This window comes from Quercus robur, chromosome 9 (genome assembly GCF_932294415.1).
Source record: "Quercus robur chromosome 9, dhQueRobu3.1, whole genome shotgun sequence".
NCBI lineage: Eukaryota > Viridiplantae > Streptophyta > Magnoliopsida > Fagales > Fagaceae > Quercus > Quercus robur.
This window is the reverse complement of record NC_065542.1, coordinates 8542840-8559024: the sequence shown is the minus strand read 5'-3', so window position 1 is coordinate 8559024 and position 16185 is coordinate 8542840. Positions and strand designations below refer to the sequence as shown.

The following is a 16185-nucleotide window of genomic DNA, read 5'->3' as shown; positions in this document are numbered from 1 at the left end:
ATTGATTTTCAATCTCCTGTAGGCTTTACAAATGAGAGGAGAAAAAGGAAAGGAAAATAAATTCTCTCCAAAGTTGATTAATATCCAAGAAAGATTGACCTTGAGAAGAATACTCTATCAAAATTTATTTTCCCGTTCCTATTTACTTACTACTTTCTTCAAATAACCAAAACAAAAGTAAATAAATTTATTTTCTTGTTGCTCAATCGAGTTGGAACTCACAAGGGTTAAAATTCTTATAAATCGACTGTCAAATGAACCCCTGGATGCTCCCACATAGAGACTGAACCACAGGAGGACTCAATTCTTTGAGGTGTGTATGACCATCAAAGAAACTAACCACAATGATCATGTTCAGGTGATAATAACATTCCACAAACCAAGCATAACTTCTAAAAGTTCAAAGATAAAGAGGAGAGAAACTGAAAGCAGAGCTGCATTAAAAAGATGGTTCTAATTGCTACATCAAAATGTGAATTCTGGAAGACATCCAAAAATATGAAAACCCCATCAACAAATTTCAGACATGTATAGTAATTCTCTATAACTAACAAAGTTACAGCTCTAGACTAAATAACAAATTTGCTTCAGGAGAGTAGGTTTCAAATGTGATGAATTCAAGGTTCCTGGGCATCTGATTGAATATTCAAGATTTGGGAAACCACAAGCTTAGAGAGCTCACTTATTGCAGCTTGAACAGGATAATCACCTGATTCTGAATTCCTCGACCACCCTGGTGATTGTGAGCTCAATCCAGTGTATTCATTAGCAGCTACCTTTGTCTTTTTTGATGTAGCAATAACTCTCTCCAAATCTGATTCAAACAATGGCCTTGGTGGCTGGAACAAAACACACATACAAAAGAGTATCTTTCAGAACATTACGTATCTGTTTGTATTGCGCATCCGCATTCAGCGTTTTTGGCTTTTTTTTTTTTTTTTTCCCTCAGCTCAGCGCCTCTTGCACTGTTCATGGGACATGAACAGCGCAAACAGGCCAATGAACAGTACCCGCATGTGAACAGTAAATTTTATTATTATTTTTTATTGTTTTCAGCAAAATAAGCTATTTCCAAACAGATCCTACATCTACATAAAGAGGTAAATTTTGCAAAAAAATTATACAAATAACTAGAATTCTTTTAATACTTAAACAATAAGAATACCTGAATTCCTTTATTCTCCTGGCATGTTAACCTTTTTCAACATTTAAAAAGCCAATCAAAGGATCAAGATAAAAGTTACTTGATGCCATGAATTTTACTGTCATGCAATACTAACAGAATGTTGTTTATTGCCCTGATTCTTAAATTTCTGACTCCCAAGGACATCCATGGTTTTTAGCAGTGCAAAGGAGATTAAGGAAGAAAATGAAACCAGGACTTAACAAATAGAATTATGTTTACAATCTGAAAAGAACTCATGGAATATTGGGTATGCGGTGAAATTTAAAAGGGTGACATCGTCATGTATTCAAGATAAGTTTAGTCCATATTGCAAGAGAATTCCAATTTTTTTTTTGGTTAGGTGGGGTTGGCTATTCCAAAGATTCAAATGAAATGACCCAACTGGCACCTCCACCCTTACTTATAAGTGCTAGGTGGAGGCTAAAGTTGTGGACCCATCGGGTGCATGTGTAACTTACCAATCGAAAAATATCTCATTGCCATACCAAAGCATGCTACCAAATTGGAGAGTGTTTTTCTTTTTTCTTTTTTTAATTACAAAATGAAAAGGACTAAATTGTAGAAGAAGAAAATGATATATATACTCACAGAAGATTTTTTCCCACTCTTCTCTTGATCTAGTAGGTCCCTAATAGGGAAATAGGCTGCTTTCTTGCATAGTTCGAGAAGATCTGAACCTGTGTAACCTTCACACAAGCTAGCTATGTGGACATAGTCAATGTCGTCTTCAACTCTCTCGCCCCTCAGAATCACCTTCAGTATCTCAGCTCTCTCCCTGCAGTCTGGTATCCCAATCTCAAATGCTTGAGGAAGACGCCGGAGTATTGCTTCATCAAGTTCTGATGGGCGATTAGTAGCAGCAAGAACCATCACTCGTGCATTCTCTACAAGAACAACCTACTTTAGATTCAATTTTTCAACGAGAAAATCATAAGACATAGGTGCTGTCCAACGCACAAACTTACGATCAGTGGTGAATCCATCCCATAAAGCCATGAACTCAGTCTTCATATTTGTTAATGCTTCATGATCTGTATTACGGCGCTGACCCAAGAAACTATCAACCTCATCAATAAATATGATAGCTGGCTGGAGTTTATAAGCCAAGCTGAATACAGCAGCCACTGCAAAACCATAGTAAAAAATTAATAATCATCAAAATCAAAGCATTATACTGTGCAAAAGAAATACAATAACAACTAAAAAAAATAGTATGATCTACTTCAACACTTTTGATCAGAAAATCTTTTCCCAACATCTATGTATGATTGCTATCAATATTAACAAGGTATATACTTGTCAATACACTCTCCTGCAAAAAGTACAACATTCTCTTCCATTTATACTAATCATACTTTCTTATATAAATTCATATCTATGAAATATATTCCAATTATTTTTATATTCATTATTTAAGGCTCATGTTAATAGCACAAAAACAAAAACAAAAATTGCAAAATATATTATACTTTAGATGATCAACCTATGATTGGAAAAGCATTTCAATTAGATTGGATGAAGATAACGTCCACAACAGAATGCAACTAAACTATCTTCTTCCCATATAGTCGTTACTCATTAACCAAAAGAAACTGTGCTGAAAGCATCTATGCATTGTCTTATTCTGTTCAGCTAAATAAACCTAATACATCAAGTAAGTCATGTGTTCTTAGTTGATCATTCATGCTTCTATGATCATGAGTCAAACTAAATTTGACTACCCATAAATAATGAGCCCCATCACAACAGAATATATACAAGGCCAAAATAACTTCATGTAGTTGTGTATGTTTGCCAAGGCGATGACAGAAAACCCTCAAATCCAGAGGGGTGGCATGGGGGAGTGTAATTATAATCTACACTCACCAAGCTTTTGTGCATCACCAAACCATTTGCTCATCAGATTTGATATCCTGACGTTGATGAAAACAGCTCCAGATTCTTTTGCAATAGCTTTGGCAAGCATGGTCTTTCCAGTACCTGGAGGTCCGAACAACAAGACCCCTTTCTGGGGACCTAGAAGCTTCCCATAGGAAAAAAGCTCAGGTCTCCTTAGGGGAAGTATCACCAGTTCATATAATGCTTCCTTGATGGCCTCCAGTCCCCCAATAGAGTCAAATTCAACATCAATGTGGTCAGGATTTATAACATCACATGCTATGACATCCTGAAAATAATGAAGAAACACGAGTCAAGCATAAAAACAAACTAGAGTTCATTTCACATAATTCTAATTTCCCTATTTCAACATTAATCAATAAAGACGAGAAAATCTATGGCGCAAAGACAAGTTGCACCGAAAAGGTAATCCACATTCCTTAGCTTATCATTCTAATGCGGGCGTTGACACTCGTGTGACTAACTCTATTTTGATAATTTAATGGGGAGGGGATTTTTGGAAACACCAAGAGATGTCAATTAAGCTACAAGACTCTTAACACTTATGCAACTAACTCTATGTTCGGATGAAGGGACATGACTGATGAGGGGAGAGGGGTGGTGAAGGCAACCGGCGATCTCTCCTCTCAACCCCTCTCCCTCATCTTACTCCGTTCCAAACATATTCTAATTCATAATCCATACAGCATCCATACAAGTTATTTCTGTCCCAACAGAAATTGTTTCACAACCAAAAAATTCATGCTCCTCCATGTTCTTTTTATAGATTTACCAACCCGTCAATACGAACAAAGCCAATAACAAAACCACAATCATCAACAGAATGGCAGCTTCATGAAACCCAAAAAAATTTATCAATGCTGCCGCCGGTTCGAGTGAGTGCAGTATATTATCTCCATGGCCAGTCTGAGTAGTGTGTTTTTATCTTTAAAAAAAAATGCATAACTTCATTAAAAATAAAACCTTTATCCAAAATTGTGTTCAAGGTACTACACTTACTGCAACTTTTTTTTTTTCATACATACTATGCAATTGGGAAAATTTTCACAAATTCACCATAGAATATCAAAAACCCATTAATGCAAACTCATAAAAATGATAACTTTTTTCACAAATTCTTCAAGAAAGCACACAATCACATACCGAAACGGTGGCGTTTTTTTTTTTTTTAATAGAAGAAGCTTACCTCGTAAGGGTTGGTCTGGATGAGAGGCCGACCCAAGCGTTTAGAGATCTCCTTCTTGTGCTCGAGCGCCTTCTTGGAAGCTTCCCGGTTCGGGTCGAGGTGTCGGAGCCCCGCGAACAACACCAAGCAACTCAGGGCGGCGCTCGCCGCGTAAAGCACCAGTTCTTGCAAGAACTTCGTCTCCGATGACCCACCCATTATTATCTACTATATTTAGAAATTTGGGGTTTTTCTTCTCTGCGAATATGTATTTGGGATTTAGGGTTTATTGGAGTTTTTTTTGTTTTTGTTTTGGGGTTTCGGAGATGATAATTGGTGTCCACGCAAGAACGCTTGGGGAACAAGGTGAAAGTGAAAAAGAAAGAGACGGTGGGGTGTTCTGGATTTGGGGAATTAATGAAAGTACTTTTTTGCCCTTAATAATGGTTTTCTTTTTCTTTTTTTGTCCTAAAAGGGTTTGTCGGTTTGGGGTGGTTTTGGTAAATTTCGTTATTGGAAATTTGAGGGGCTGGGCTTGAATTGGTTGATTGTGTTTGTGTGGGCTCGGATTATGGGAACTCAGAAATCTAAACTAAGAAAATTTTATGGGCTTGGGCTTTTGGTTTATAATTTCCTAAAGTTTTAAATAGCTTTTCTTTTCTTTTTTTTTTTGGGAATTCGACGAAAATTTAATTTACCTAGTTTAAAATTCAATACTTTACCCACCTGAGATTAATTCAGTTAGACCCACTTTTGTTAAAAATATGACTAAATATTTGATTTTACTTTATTTTTATGTTTCTCTTCTTCAAAAACACAAAAAAAACATAAAAATATAAAATCAAATAAGATAAATTAAAAAAAAAAATATCCAGTGAAACACTTGCATAATGGAATTTCAAACCGTAAATAGGCAACTTAAATTTCAGTCAAATCTTAGGTGGGTAAAGCGTAAAATTTTAAACCACAATTGAATAACTTAAATTTCAACCAAATTACAAGTAGATAAGTTGTAATTTGCCTTTTTTTTTAAGAAACAAATTAGAAAAGAACATGCAAAAATAATCTCACGATACAAAATTCATGTGATTTTGCAAAATGACTATGTCCAAGGAATTGTAGCGATTTTCACTATGTTAGAGAATAGTACAAAAAATTTATAATACATCAACCTTAATTCTGAAGCAATTATATATATATATATATATAAACCTAAGGGGGGTCAAACCCAAGCCTCTACTCCATGGATTAAACGTCACCAAAAAAAAATCTCATTTAAAACTGTAATGTTTTCAAGTCAAGTCAAGTCGAAATCAAATTAAGCACAAAATCAAACTCTGAATAGTCCAACAATTTAGACTCGACTATAAAATGAGTCAAGTTAAAACATAACAGATGAACAAACTTATGAGTATGGAACTCAAATTAAGTTTATACTATTCTATATGTTTATATGTATTCATGCATAAAAATATATTTGCTTAAGATTTTTTTTTTTTCTCTTTTAATACATCAATAGTTGGGAGCAGTAGGATTTGAATCCCAGATGTCTCAATTGGAAATACTATGAGGTGTCAATTAAACTACAATGTTCTTGACGTGATATTAAATTATGTATTGAATTTATTTGTCCTAGGAAAAGAATACATTATTTGTATTTCATTAGTCAATACACCCATGAGTTTGAATTTAATTGGAGAACTTAATATATATCACCTAAAATACTATACCTAGATTTTACCTTCAGATTTATATACAAAGGAAGATAATATTGTGCCTGTGGGGACTATGGCCCAAAGTAACGAGTTGGGCCTTAGGCCCGTCCAAGGACGTCAGCCCGTCCGAGGAGGTAACACGGCTTAAGCGATCCACATTAAATCTTATCTTGGGAAGTAAAGAAAAAGGTTTGAGGAGGAATTCCTCCTCGGACACTGAAAATCCGGAGCGGAAGTGCATCCAAGCCACTGAAACACATCCCCTAAATATGTGAAAAGGAAGGAAACACAAAATATCTAAGCAAAAACTGCCACCACCACATTGAATGCACTACAACTACTTTCCGGGTCGCATTAATGTGGAAAAGACCCCTGAACAGTGTTACATTGGCTACCACAACTCACAAAAGACTAAAAGAGGTGTCTGATGGGATGGGTGCTCAAGTGGTGACTTGGATTATCAACAAGTGTAAAGCCCAAATGATAAAGAAGAGCCTGTATAATATATAGAAACCCCCATAAGGGGGGAGAGGGAAAAAAGGGCAGAATACTGTGGCATGCAAAGAAACCCTAATGTACTAGTCTGTATACATAAATTAATTCTTGAATCTCCTCGGACTGTGAGATTTTTCAACGTAATGGCCTTTGTTCTTGTCCATGTGTACCTTTATCCCATGTAAAGTCTCTGTCTAACTTATCTAAACCCAGTTCTTTAACCCATACTCTACAAAATTCACTGTGTTGGACCTTTTTGGATCAAGACTTCACAAGATACGGGTTTGGGTTCTAAAACTGTGACCCTACAGTGCCACATAATGAAAACATGATAATAATACTATAAATATACAATACAACGTGGATTTCAATTAGCTCAACTAGTAAATTTATTTTCATCAAATAAAAGATTTAGAATTCAAATCTCGTCAACACCACAAAACCAATTGGTGTTTTGACATAATAATAAAGAACAATTATCACATATGTTATATGTTGAAATTGTTGTTTTTAAAAAATAAAATACGATGATTGTTGTTAAAAAGAAGGGCACTGTAATATAATCAACAACTCAAGTGATGTGGAGGGAGAATGGTATTACCGTGTTGTCATTATTTACTTCTTCTTCTTCTTCTTTTTAACTAGAAAAGGAAGAGGGTTTGTGAGCAATTTGTTATGGGGTTTCTCAAATAGATTAAATCTTAAAAATTGATAATCTATTTTTTGCCTTAAAACACTGTTACTTAGGTAATGTTTGGATAGTGCGTTTGCTCGGTTTCTACGTTTTCTCCTTCTTTTTTTTTTTTTTTTTTTTTTTCACGCGTTTTCCCCCTCACAAGCGGCTACTGTTCATGTACTGTACATGAATAGTAGCCGCAACATTTGACCAGTTTTCCGTGAACAGTGCATCCGTGCACTATTCACGGACCCACAAATTTCATTTTTTATCAATTTTTTCATTAAAAATAGGTCCCACGGCACTATTCACACATTTAAAAATTATTTTGCTACAGTGTTTTCAATTTTCAGTAAAATAAGTTCTATCCAAATTTTTAATTTGACAATTTGATAAAATCACTATCAGATGGAATAAATTATAGGTAAAGTAGACATACCATCCTTGTCTTTATCCTTATTATATAAAATCACCATGTGCTTTATTTATGACACTGGCCTCCTTTGTGGTTTGTTTATGAGGCATTTATCTCTCTTATAGTTTGCTTATGAGATGTTTTTGATAGGGGAGGTCGTGTATTTGTGGTTTACTTCTTAAGGATGGGTCCAAAAAATCATACTTGATGAGGTTTCACTTCATCTAGAAAAAGTTGTTTGCTTATGAAACTTTTCCGCTAACTTTAACGGAATTTGATTTTATTGTAAGTGTCAAAACATCATATATAGAGAAGGAGTTGAAGAAAAAGATTGTTCTACCATGGCCTCATGTTAATGGTTCTCTCTCTGACTTTTTCCTTCAATTCTCATTAGAGTTTGTGTATGTTCACAAGGCTTAAACTTTAAGGTAGAACAATTTTTTTCTTTAAGTTTTCCCCAATATGTGTTGTGATGCCATGTCATTGAATTTTAATAAATTAGTAAAAATACTACATGAAGCAAACCAAAAGAGAGGTAAATATCTTATAAAGCAAACCATAAGGATGGTAAGTATCACAAAATAAAACACAAGGTAACTCTATGTTTGAAGAGTATAGTACAAGGATAGTTTTTGTAATTTACCCTAAATTATATAATAAATCAATGTCACTTTAAAGAATTAAAACCAAACAAGCCATTAACCTCCTAATATCAACTTCCCTTTGTTTCGTATACCAGTGCATTCATTATAAATTATAAATCAGCAGATTTATTTGGCTCGAAGAAAATTTATGATAGTGTAGTTGTATAATGTATATGATTAAGCTCATTGTCAAATGTCTTTATCAACTTTTTAATTAATTAACAATACAATACCAAAAAAAAAAAAAAAAAAAACAGCTTGTGATCTAAAAAGGCTACTCCATTCACCCATTTTCTCAATCTCTATTTTATTTTAAAATGACCCAAATTATGATACTATTTGAAAATTCAATAGATTGTAATCTATCTTTATTTATATCTATATTTATATTCTATATAATAATATAGAAAATATACATTTTCACATTATTATATTAGTTTGGTTTTTTGAATTACAAATGTAGGGTCACAATTTTAGAACCCAAACCCCTATCTTGTGAAGTCTTGATCCAAAAAAGTCCAACACAATAAATTTTGTAGAGTATGGGTTAAAAAACTGAGTTTAGATAAGTTAGACAAAAACTTTACATGGGATATAGGTACATATGGACAAGAACAAAGGCCATTACGTTGAAAAATCTCACGGTTCGAGGAGATTCAAGAATTAATTTATGTATACAGACTAGTATATTAGGGTTTCTTTGCATGCCACAATATTCTGCCCTTTTTTCTCCCTCCCCCCTTATGGGGGTTTCTATACATTATATAGGCCCTTCTTTATCATCATCTGGGTTTTATACTTGTTGATAATCCAAGCCCCCACTTGAGCACTCGTTCTATCAGACACCTCTTTCAGTCTTTTGTGAGTTGTGGTAGCCAATGTAACACTGTTCAGGGGTCTTTTCTACATTAATGCGGCCTGGAAAGTAGTTGTAGTGCATTCAATGTGGTGGTGGCAACCTTTGTTTAGATATTTTTGTTTCCTTCCTTTTCACGTTTAGGGGATGTGTTTCAGTGGCTTGGATGCACTTCCGCTCCGGATTTTCAGTGTCCGAGGAGGAATTCCTCCTCGGACCTTTTTCTTTACTTCCCAAGATAAGATTTAACGTGGATTGCTTAAGCCATGTTACCTCCTCGGAAGGGCTGATGTCCTTGGACGGGCTGACGTCTTGGGACGGGCCCAAGGCCTAACTCGTTACTTTGGGCCATAGTCCCCACAACAAACATTTTAAAACTATGTTAATCTAAGAGAATTAGAATTTGATTCTCAAAAAAGTAAAAAAATAAAAAGAATTAGAATTCACTATCAACTCAACACCAACAAGATTCACAAAAAAAAAAAAAAAAAAAAAAAAATCAATACCAAACAAATTACAATTATACTAATTAAATTAAGTAAGTTATTTATACAAATTCTATAATTAGATTTTTATTTATTTATTAGTGTAATATGATCATATATAATTTTTTTTTGAACTTTCTTGTGCATTGCACAAACTAACGACTAATATTAATAATTTTCCTAATTTACTATTTACTTTATTTGAAATGTAAATACACAATTTTATTTCAGTTATGCAAAAGATGATCATTTTTAAAACCTATACACATAAAAAAAAATTAAAAAAAAAAAGAGAAGTTAACAGATGTTCTAAGGACATTGATTTAAAGAATATTTTTAGAAACTTTTTATAGAAAAAGGAAAAAAAAAACTGACTTTTTTGACATCATTTTATATTTATCATGAAAGTGATATAAAATCTTTTTTAAAATAGTCTATTAACAAATGTTCTAAGAGATTAACAGGACAAATATATATATATATATATATACACACATTTGTATTTGAAAAAAAAAAAAAAAAAAAACTTAAATGATATTTCCTTAAGAATTGGATCTCTAAAGAAAACCAACAATACAAAGGAAAGTACTGGCATTATCCTGATTCCTAAGCATTTGGCCAATTGGTCAACTCTAATTAATGAGTCACATGTGAGTCCTGAATACGTTAAACCCATATTAAGATCTTTTAAACTTATTAATAAGGTAATCCCATGATGGAGTTCTTAAAATCATACTATCTATTTTGAAATACATAAATGTTCCTCCTAATAAAAACAAAGAAATGAATGACTTAAATTTAATTGCATCATCAATAATTTAAATAAATATAAGAAACAGTAAAATAAATAAATAAAAAAGGAAAAGAAAAAGAAAAAGAAGCACATGAAATGAGAGGCTATTTACTTATCTTTTGAGTTTTGAGGCAATTGAGGGTCTGTTTGTTAACTAATATAATATGTATTTATGTAATATTTTTCCACTCATATATATTTTCACAATATTTAAACGATGTCATTAGAATAACATTACCAAACAGAATTGCATATTTAAATTACTTAAATAGGATACAAGTCACATTAAAAAGTGTTGCGAGGATTAAATAATTCTACCAAATTATACACTCTCTCCATTCAAAGCGCGTTGACGAGACGTTCTATTCTCATGGGCACGATTGTAGTGGAATCTAATCAAATTTTGACACAGGACAGGAGTGTCTTGTAAAGTTAAATACCGAACAGATAAGTGTGCGTAGACTCGGCATAAAAAGTCAACTTATTTTATAATTTATTTTATTTTTATAATTATTTATAGGATATATTATATTTTTTAGTATTATTTATGAGTTTCACGATGATACTATTGTAACTAATTTTTATCTTTATTTATAGTATTTTTAACAAAAAATTTTCAATTCTACCAAAATAAATGGATCTCAATAAGACAAGAATAAAAAAAAAGAAAAAAAAAAGATCAAGATGAAAAAATCACCACACACTTTCTTGGCCCCACCTAACAACTTCACTGGCTCTCGATTACCGTAAATATTGTACAATCTTTGTTTGTAGATAAGTACATCATTATATACAAAGGTGAAGGTTTTTTTTTTTTTTTATTGGATAAGATACGATTTAGATACATGTTAAATTTTGGACATGTATTTGTATAACTAAGTACAATATTATTACTTTTTTTGTATTGGACATGTATTTGTATAAATAAGTACAATATTATTACTTTTTTGTATTGGACATGATATAATTCAGATATGTGTTTAGTTTTGGATACTGTCTGCATCTTAGTAGGTTCATTTCTCAAAAAACCTTACCCTATTATTTATATTCTATCAAAAACAATGATTATCACACACTCAGAATTGCATACAATTGGTACACTTTTATGAAATCTAAATCATGAAATTTTGACTAGTGTAACAAGAATTAGTGTTTGTAGAGTGTGAGGGAACAAAGACCAAGGTTTAAGTCTCTAAGAGAGATTCACACACACATATACTTAAATTTGACTTAAGTAAAATTTGATTACCACACACTCATAATTGCATACAATTGGAACACTTTTTTGAAATCTAAATCTAGAAATTTTGACTAATGTAATAAGTATAAGTATTTGTAGAGTGTGAGAGAACAAATACTACGATTTAAGTATTTAGGGGAGATTCATACATACATATAATTAAAAAATTTATCTGGTAAAGAAAAAAAAAATTGTAATATATTAGTGCGCTTTGTGGAAATGTTGACCTTCAAAAGAGTTCAAAGAGAAGTTCCTGTTGCTTGCGTGATGCTTTAAGTTCTTGGTTAGGTCCTTTTACAGGTGAGTGAGTGCTAGCATGGAAAATTAGAAATTTCTGAAGGGAGAGCCAACCGAACTTTATTTTTTTCAACCACTTGAATTCCTATCATAACCAACTTTTCTCTTTTCCAATGAGAGAGAAGAGTCAACGAGAAGATTTAGCCTTTGTAGCCGGACATGTGTTCAATGCAATGAAGCTGTAGTTGGAAAGTTTTGGTGTTGTACTACAAAAACCTCGTCTTGTGGAAGTTGTACTTCTTTGCAGTACATGCAGAGCTGTGCTGATGGTAAGGCCTGTGGTGCTCATCCTTCCATCCTGTAATGGAATTTTCATGGTGTATTAAAAACATATATAAATAAAGATAGTATCTGGCTGCAAATGCTGTCATGTAGGAGTAATCTTGGTCTAAAGGAGATTCTCTGACTGACCCAATAAGGGAATCGTGTGGTTCTCACATTTTTTGGTGTGGAACTTAACACTCCTGTGATTGGATTTGAAAACCCAATTGGGTTTTGTGGGTGTTGTATTGTTATTTGAGAGGTTCTTGTGAGTCAACGCTCAGATGCACCACTACCCATCTGGTGGTTTGTGGGTGTATAGATTGAAGAAGGTAGCAAACACTCACGGGCAATATATTGGTCTTTGGAAGTAGAAATCAAAGAAACAGTTTTGAATTTTTGTAAGCTTTCCAAAGTTCTGACCTTTTTGTTCTTGAGCAAAGGAGAAGAGAAGAAGAGCAAAGGTAAGATCATTCATGTGCACTATTTTGTCTACTTGAATGTTTTCTCATCAAGTTGGATTTTTTATTGATGTTTTCTTTGTTTTTGGATTGTGTAGGACTAGGTAGAAGATTTTGATAATTGAAATGGGGAACATGAACAAGGAAGAATCGAATGAGATAGAGAACATTGAGAGAGAGGATATCGAAGAGACTCGTGAAGAGACAGAAGACGTGAAGAGAATTGCCCCATGGAAGAGACAGATTACAATTAGAGGACTTGTTGCAAGCTTAGCTATTGGAATCATGTATAGTGTGATAGTGATGAAGCTAAACCTCACAACTGGTCTAGTCCCAAACCTCAATGTCTCGGCTGCTCTCCTTGCCTTTGTATTTATCAGAACATGGACTGCACTACTTGAGAAGGCTGGAATTGTCTCAATTCCATTCACTCGACAGGAGAACACTATAATTCAGACATGTGCAGTTGCATGCTATAGCATTTCTCTTGGAGGTTGGTGATTTTGATCTTGTTTTGTTGTTTACAGTCAAATTTTTTTTTTTTTTTTTTTTTTTTTTTTGCCTTTTGTTAATTTAGATATTTTACAAGTTACTATTGCATATGTTTTATATGTAATCGATTATGGGATTGCAGGTGGTTTTGGATCTTATCTATTGGGTTTGAATAGGAGGACATATGAGCAAGCAGGGGTTGTTACAGATGGGAATACTCCTAACACCAAGGAGCCTGGGATTGGTTGGATGACTGGTTTCCTCTTTGTAAGCTGCTTTGTTGGGCTGTTGGCATTGGTTCCTCTCAGAAAGGTATGCTTTGTGTTTTTTATATTATTTTCATTAGAAATTGACCTTGGCATATTGGGAGTTTAGTTAATTATTCAAGGGTTTTGATGTCCTCCAAATCTATATATATAATTCTATATGATCATTTGCATTATAATAATCTGAATTTCTGGCAAGGTTTCTCTGTCTCTTTCTGAACTTGAAATGGTTGGTCATGGAATTTGTGTTCTTCTACAGATCATGATAATAGACTGCAAATTACCATATCCAAGTGGAACTGCAACTGCTGTTCTTATTAATGGCTTTCATACTCCTAAAGGAGACAATATAGCCAAGTACGCATTGATTTTATAATTCTAGTCTCAAATTAATTCAAAACAAATTTAAGTGTGAAACAACTCTTAATAAGTTTCAATCCTATTTGCAGGAAGCAGGTTCATGGGTTCATGAAATTCTTTTCGATGAGTTTCCTTTGGGGTTTCTTTCAATGGTTCTATTCAGCTGGAGAGACATGCGGATTTGCTCAGTTCCCTACATTTGGATTGCAAGCTTGGAAAAATTCGTGCGTTCTTCAAATTATTCTCTGCATATCTTTTAGCCTTATCTGAGAGTGATCATATCATTGATTAATGAAAATGAATTTTGCAGATTCTACTTTGATTTCAGTATGACTTATATTGGAGCAGGAATGATCTGTTCCCATCTTGTGAACTTGTCGTTGCTTTTTGGTGCTGTGCTCTCTTGGGGAATAATGTGGCCACTGATAAGGGGGCTCAAAGGAGAGTGGTTCCCTGAAACTTTATCTGAAAGCAGTATGAAGAGTCTTAATGGTTACAAGGTCTGGGTTCTGGACTTTTTAAGACTATTGCTTAAGCAGAATCCTAAATTATATTGAAGAGTGATTGTAAATATGAAAAATCCAGTCTTATATCTCCTCATGTGTGTTGCAGGTTTTTATTTCCATTGCAATGATCCTTGGGGATGGGCTCTACAATTTTCTCAAGATACTATATTTCACCTCTAGAAACATCCATGGCAGAGTGAACAAGAAGGGCCCTAAAACATGTAAGTGGGTCACTTATGCTACATCTCCTGGGTGTGCCAAATACTCCACACACTTACAGCTTAGCATGCTGATGGAGTCATATCACCAAAGAACTGAGGAACTCTAGCAATCAACTTAATTGATTGTTTAAGTTGTTGGCATCCTGCAATTGGTGTTTAGACTCAAGGAACTACCCTCATGGGGCAATTACACTTTCAGTGAGGATTTCATTTTTGTATAACCTTTACACAGTTTTCTTTTACTACTGCAGGGCCAGAAAACCAGAATCAGCCTCTTGATGAGCTGCGACGAAATGAGGTATTCATAAGAGACAGCATACCATTTTGGGTGGCATGTACAGGGTATATACTCTTCTCCATAGTTGCTATCATTGTGATTCCACTCATGTTCCCGGAGTTGAAGTGGTATTTTGTAGTTGTTGCCTATATTCTTGCACCCTCTCTTTGCTTCTGCAATGCTTATGGTGCGGGTTTAACTGACATGAACATGGCTTATAATTATGGGAAAGTGGCTCTTTTTGTGCTTGCTGCCTTGAGTGGAAAAAATAATGGTGCGGTTGCAGGACTTGTGGGATGTGGTCTGATTAAATCCATGGTTTCCATCTCTTCTGATTTGATGCATGATTTAAAAACTAGCCATCTCACACTCACTTCCCCTCGATCAATGCTTGTAAGCCAAGCTATTGGGACAGCCATAGGCTGCGTGGTAGCTCCTCTCACATTCTTTCTTTTCTACAAGGCTTTTGATGTTGGGAACCCAAATGGCGAATACAAAGCCCCTTATGCCATCATTTATCGCAACATGGCAATTCTAGGTGTTGAAGGCTTCTCTGCCCTGCCCCATCATTGCTTGCAGCTTTGTTATGGATTTTTTGCCTTTGCCATGGCTGCCAACATGCTGAGAGATCTTACCCCTACTAACATTGGGAAATGGGTTCCACTTCCAATGGCCATGGCTGTGCCATTCCTTGTTGGTGCTTACTTTGCAATTGATATGTGTGTTGGAAGTTTGATTGTGTTTGTATGGCATAAGCTAAATAGCAAAGAGGCAAGCTTGATGGTTCCTGCAGTTGCTTCCGGTTTGATATGTGGAGATGGATTGTGGATTCTCCCTGCATCAATCCTTGCTTTGGCCAAGATTAATCCTCCAATCTGCATGAGCTTCAAATAGCATATCAAGTGTTGAAGTTTAGTGCAGAGTTGTAATCTTACATGAAGACTGAAGTCATAGTTTAGAGTCTTTAGACTAATATAGAGATGACATCAGACAATAAGCCTATTTCAATAATCGAGTATTTAAGATATTGTTCCAACGTTGCAATAGGATATGTATATGAGCACAAGTGCCAGGGAAGCTTTGGCAGTCTAATGTATACAAAGTTACAAACAAAATGTAACTGATCCAAGTTGGATTTGGCTTTGTTGTAAAAGTTTCATTTGCTGTTGGTCAAAGTTGGTTTTTGTGAGTGGATTCTCGGAGTTTTCTTTAGGAATCAATGTATCGGGTTGCAATAATTGGGTGTATTTTTAAAAATGGTCTCACTTTTTTGGATATTTGGTACAACTAAAATGTCCTACACTATACAAGTTATAAATAATTTCACCAACTAGATAAAAAGGAATTGCCGTAAAAGCAACTAAATTTAATACCACAAGAACAAATAGGATTTCTCAACTGAAGGATGTGATGGCGGTCCAAAAGTGTGATGCAGACAGAATAGAACAAGCATGATAAAAACCCCCCAAAGATGT

General features: G+C 34.3%; 2 protein-coding genes across 2 annotated transcripts; one reads left to right on the top strand and one right to left on the bottom strand.

The window, feature by feature from the left end:
- Positions 1-414: 414 nt before the first annotated feature.
- LOC126698617 (uncharacterized) lies at positions 415-4641 on the bottom strand. The gene is made up of 5 exons (XM_050395971.1): positions 4272-4641; positions 3053-3353; positions 2152-2310; positions 1775-2070; positions 415-839 (listed from the first exon to the last, which is right to left on the bottom strand). Exons 1-5 carry the CDS (start codon positions 4467-4469, stop codon positions 618-620), a joined length of 1176 nt encoding a protein of 391 aa, XP_050251928.1. The 5' UTR covers positions 4470-4641; the 3' UTR covers positions 415-617.
- Positions 4642-11804: 7163 nt separating this feature from the next.
- Positions 11805-15948, top strand: LOC126699531 (metal-nicotianamine transporter YSL3). Its single transcript, XM_050397416.1, has 8 exons — positions 11805-12591; positions 12687-13081; positions 13223-13392; positions 13606-13703; positions 13796-13930; positions 14017-14206; positions 14319-14433; positions 14685-15948. Exons 2-8 carry the CDS (start codon positions 12715-12717, stop codon positions 15602-15604), a joined length of 1995 nt encoding a protein of 664 aa, XP_050253373.1. The 5' UTR covers positions 11805-12591; positions 12687-12714; the 3' UTR covers positions 15605-15948.
- The last annotated feature ends 237 nt before the right edge of the window (positions 15949-16185 follow it).

What these genes read in the sequence shown, in the direction of transcription:
- LOC126698617 (XM_050395971.1), bottom strand. Translation starts at nt 4,469, where the DNA reads ATGGGTGGGTCATCGGAGACGAAGTTCTTGCAAGAACTGGTGCTTTAC. An exon ending in TGGTGATGCACAAAAGCTTG is followed by an intron (nt 2,311 to 3,052) that starts GTGAGTGTAGAT and finishes ATGGTTTTGCAG; the next exon opens with TGGCTGCTGTATTCAGCTTG. An exon ending in AGAGTGGGAAAAAATCTTCT is followed by an intron (nt 840 to 1,774) that starts GTGAGTATATAT and finishes GTTTTGTTCCAG; the next exon opens with CCACCAAGGCCATTGTTTGA.
- LOC126699531 (XM_050397416.1), top strand. Translation starts at nt 12,715, where the DNA reads ATGGGGAACATGAACAAGGAAGAATCGAATGAGATAGAGAACATTGAG. An exon ending in TTGCAAGCTTGGAAAAATTC is followed by an intron (nt 13,931 to 14,016) that starts GTGCGTTCTTCA and finishes TGAATTTTGCAG; the next exon opens with ATTCTACTTTGATTTCAGTA. An exon ending in AGAGTCTTAATGGTTACAAG is followed by an intron (nt 14,207 to 14,318) that starts GTCTGGGTTCTG and finishes TGTGTGTTGCAG; the next exon opens with GTTTTTATTTCCATTGCAAT.